A 3,587-nucleotide genomic window follows, 5' to 3' on the forward strand; every position below is an offset into this window, starting at 1 on the left:
AAAAATTAATTATTTTTCTTTTGAGAATTTTCAAAACTACCAATCAGTGAATTTTGTACCCATTTTTGGTTCATTGTAAAAAGCTTATGGGCTACTTAAAAACTCATTGAACTACCAAAATTATTTTTTGGTAATTCATATTTCTATAAAATAAAGCATCTAAGATGGGTGAAATGTAGTATGTGGAAGATTTGTTTGGCAAGCAAAAATGAAAATTTTCTTTACAATTTTATATTTTTACAATATAGTTTTTCATTTCATTTCACTCCCAATCCATTCCATTCTTGCATGCTGAACATTGGGAGAAATATCACAATCAAACCTTGTAAGGAGTGAAGAATCTCCCAATATCGACTCACAAAAAAGTTTCATTTATGACAATCTTTCAATGGTTATATATATATAACTGTGAGTTAATTTAATGATTTGGATTGAAGTACAGTGATTAGTGCAAGCAAATTCATTAATCTGAACCATCTGTTGTGCAGATTGTTAAAATCTTCATATGGATCATTCTCGGACAATGCCAAGTATGTTACATCTGTTTTAGATATATAGGAATTGTCCATTAGTTTACTGCCGCAGAACTTCAATCAAAACTCATGATTAACTTTTAAAGCACACGAGCTTATTCAACCATCACAAGCCTCTGCCCCTCTGTTTTTAATTCTCCTAGTCTCTAATCCCTCATAATAAGTTCTGAAAAAGCCCATTCCAGTCTAACTGATCATGTAATTATTTATGTGTAGCGCAAAGCCAAGTTCCTAGCATTTTGAGACCTCAGAAATGAAAAGATTCATCCATGAGTACTTCGGGAAATTCCATCTGCATTTTGCTGTGTCGATCCAAGATGGCCTCCACAAATGAGCTCTCCAAAGATGAAGAAGTCTCGAAATCATTGTTTGTTTCACCTCGTAAGGTTGTTTCAATCTTATCAGATGCTCCAGAACCCTTATGTCCCATTCCGCGGAATTTAACCATGTTTCCATCACTAGTAAAATTGGTATTGGGTACCTCATTTTGCACTAGAACTGAAGGGCTGCTTGATGGAAAAACCCCGTGGAAGTTGCATTCGTTTTGTTGCTCTGGCTCGGCAGAAAGAAAGGGGTCTCCCAGAAGAAATTCACACCAACTGGAGGGAGAAGAGGGAGTGGCTAGAACTAGAGGTGGCTCACTAGTAGATAATGGTTGTGACGAGCTTAATTGCGTGACAATGGAAGAAGAAGATGATGAGGAGGAAGAGGAAGAAGGGGATAAGTCATTGAAGAAACTTGCTTGGATTGCATCAACTTGGGAATTATGAGCCAAGAGGTCCCATGAAGGATTGGGGGAGAAGGGATCAACTTGGAGCTGCTCTGTGATCAACATTGGCTTCATGACCATGGTGGCACTTGAACCAGGCCCTGTTATAACTGGGGAAGGTTCTGATTTTGAGATCAATGGGTTGTTGAAGTTCTTATTGAGGGAACCAATTCGGTTTTGAAGGTTAGAGTTGAGGCCACTGATGTTTCCGTAGTCTGAAAGTATTTGGGAAATGGGCTTATGGGTTACAGGATCTATTCCCATCTTGAAAAGCTTCTTCCTCAGCTTAGTGTTCCAGTAGTTTTTGACATCATTATCCGTTCTCCCAGGTAGCTCTCTTGCAATTAGAGACCACCTGCATTTCAGAACCAAAGGGTTGTGTTACAAAACCCTACAGCAAAAAAACAGGAGACACATAGACACGCACACGCGCGCAGACACACATATTGGCAGGAAAATAGAGAGAAAACAAACCTGCTACCGATAGCGCGATGAAGGTGAACAATGAGCTCTTCTTCTTGGGCTGTGAAGCTGTTGTGATTGAGGTCAGGTCTCAGATAGTTTGTCCACCTGAGCCTACAGCTCTTTCCACATCTGTTGAGTCCTGTACACATGCAGCTCAGATAAAGACATGGACATTACTAAATGTGTTGACAATGATGTATGTTTTCTAGACATTTTTTTAAAGGAATTTAGGATCTAAAAATCAAAGGGCATTGTGAAACAGGAACATTTCCAAGTAAAAATTGACCAGCTTTCTTGGGAACAAGTGTCCAGTTGCCAATTCCATGGTTGGCAATGTATGCTAGGATCTTTGCATCTTCCTCAGCTGTCCAGAGTCCCCTCTTTACATTTGATTTATCACAACATGGAGGTCTCACCATCTATGGATCAATACTGCGTGTGTGTGTGTGAGAGAGAGAGAGAGAGAGAGAGAAAGAGAGAGAGAGAGAGAGTACTGCAGGTGAATTGATGTAATGGTGATGCAAAGTGGCTGTAGAGGGCAGGGGAAGGGAACATTTAACAAGTGAGGAGGCAAGAAAAGCATGGCATTAGCTCCCATTTAACCACATTTGCATGATTAATTTCATCTTCTTTCAAAACGGTTCGAAATAACATCAAATAAGAATGCATTGCAATCTTACCCAAAAATTTTTTTAAAAAAAAAAAGAAAAAGAAAATAAACACCCATCTCTCTCTCTCTCTCCCCCCCCCCCCCCCCTCCCTCATGTGCTTGGGTCTGCAGACATAATTTTTCAGGGTTATCTAGGGAGTACTTTTTTTTACTATTACTTTAGGAATTGATTGGTTTCACTGTTTCATGCACTACTGATGACTGTCATGGAAGCTCAATGATCTTTAAGCTTTGGCAAGATCTTACAAGCACAATTAATCAATTATAGGATCTATAAGTTTTTTCTTGCTTCTCATTTGGTGCACTAACTGTGCCCACACTTAAATAGCTTCAGATGGTACCCCATGACCATGAAGAATTGCTTGTCAACGTTTAAACAGAACCTTGCACATGTTTTACAATACCATCGTCATCTATCATCTTTTTCTCCAAAGGAAAGTTTGGAGAAATTGATGAATGAGAGTTTAAAAACAACCTTCCACATGTTTTATAATAGTAACATCATATATCATCTTTATCTTTTTACTTAGACATCTATTCATAGAGGTTTACTTCTTGTAGAAAACTTCATTTTTGAGTCATGGGATGTGAAAAAAGAAAATAAAAGAGTAATCAATTATAATCTATATGCATGAACTAGCTGAAACTTAATAGCTTAAATATTTTTATGTCAAGTTAGTGTTTACCTATTTATGTTAAGGCCGACTCTCTTAGACCTAAGAAATGGTATTAAAGCATTCTCAATCAAATTAGTCTCGGTGACTTAGATATGCTTTAAGGTCTATTCAAACCGGTTATGACAACAATGGAAATGTATGATCTTAGATGAAGAATATACCCATTTGGTCATAATATTCTACAAACCAAAAAGCAGAATGGTTATGTTATGAAAATCAGTTTTCATTCTTTTTTCAAAAAATAATTGTAAAAGGGCCACTTTTGCGTTTCAGTTTTTCAACATTTGTATAGAAAAAAAAAAAAAAAATTTCCAACTGTCCTGTACAAATGTGAAAAAATTAAAATAAGGTAGTATTTTTTTTTTTAAATCTTCAAAAATTTGGAAATAAAAAATGAAAAATTTTTTGGACTGAACTAGAACTTATTTATTTATTTTTTCTAATCAACAACGGAATGTGCAACAAATGATATA

General features: G+C 36.5%; 1 protein-coding gene across 1 annotated transcript; it reads right to left on the reverse strand.

Annotated features, from left to right (window-relative positions):
* Positions 1 to 780: 780 nt before the first annotated feature.
* LOC131167572 (transcription factor MYB35) lies at positions 781 to 2,186 on the reverse strand. Its single transcript, XM_058126370.1, has 3 exons — positions 2,054 to 2,186; positions 1,777 to 1,906; positions 781 to 1,657 (listed from the first exon to the last, which is right to left on the reverse strand). The coding sequence occupies exons 1-3, from the start codon at positions 2,184 to 2,186 to the stop codon at positions 781 to 783; spliced, it is 1,140 nt and encodes a 379-aa protein (XP_057982353.1).
* Between the last annotated feature and the right edge of the window lie 1,401 nt (positions 2,187 to 3,587).

Source organism: Malania oleifera, chromosome 11, assembly GCF_029873635.1.
Source record: "Malania oleifera isolate guangnan ecotype guangnan chromosome 11, ASM2987363v1, whole genome shotgun sequence".
Lineage (NCBI taxonomy): Eukaryota > Viridiplantae > Streptophyta > Magnoliopsida > Santalales > Ximeniaceae > Malania > Malania oleifera.

Excerpts from the sequence above, each read along its gene's own strand:
- LOC131167572 (XM_058126370.1), bottom strand. The coding sequence starts at position 2,186 with ATGGTGAGACCTCCATGTTGTGATAAATCAAATGTAAAGAGGGGACTC. Across the intron at positions 1,907-2,053 it reads ACTTGTTCCCAAGAAAGCTG|GACTCAACAGATGTGGAAAG; the intron begins GTCAATTTTTAC and ends GCATGTGTACAG. Across the intron at positions 1,658-1,776 it reads CATCGCGCTATCGGTAGCAG|GTGGTCTCTAATTGCAAGAG; the intron begins GTTTGTTTTCTC and ends TCTGAAATGCAG.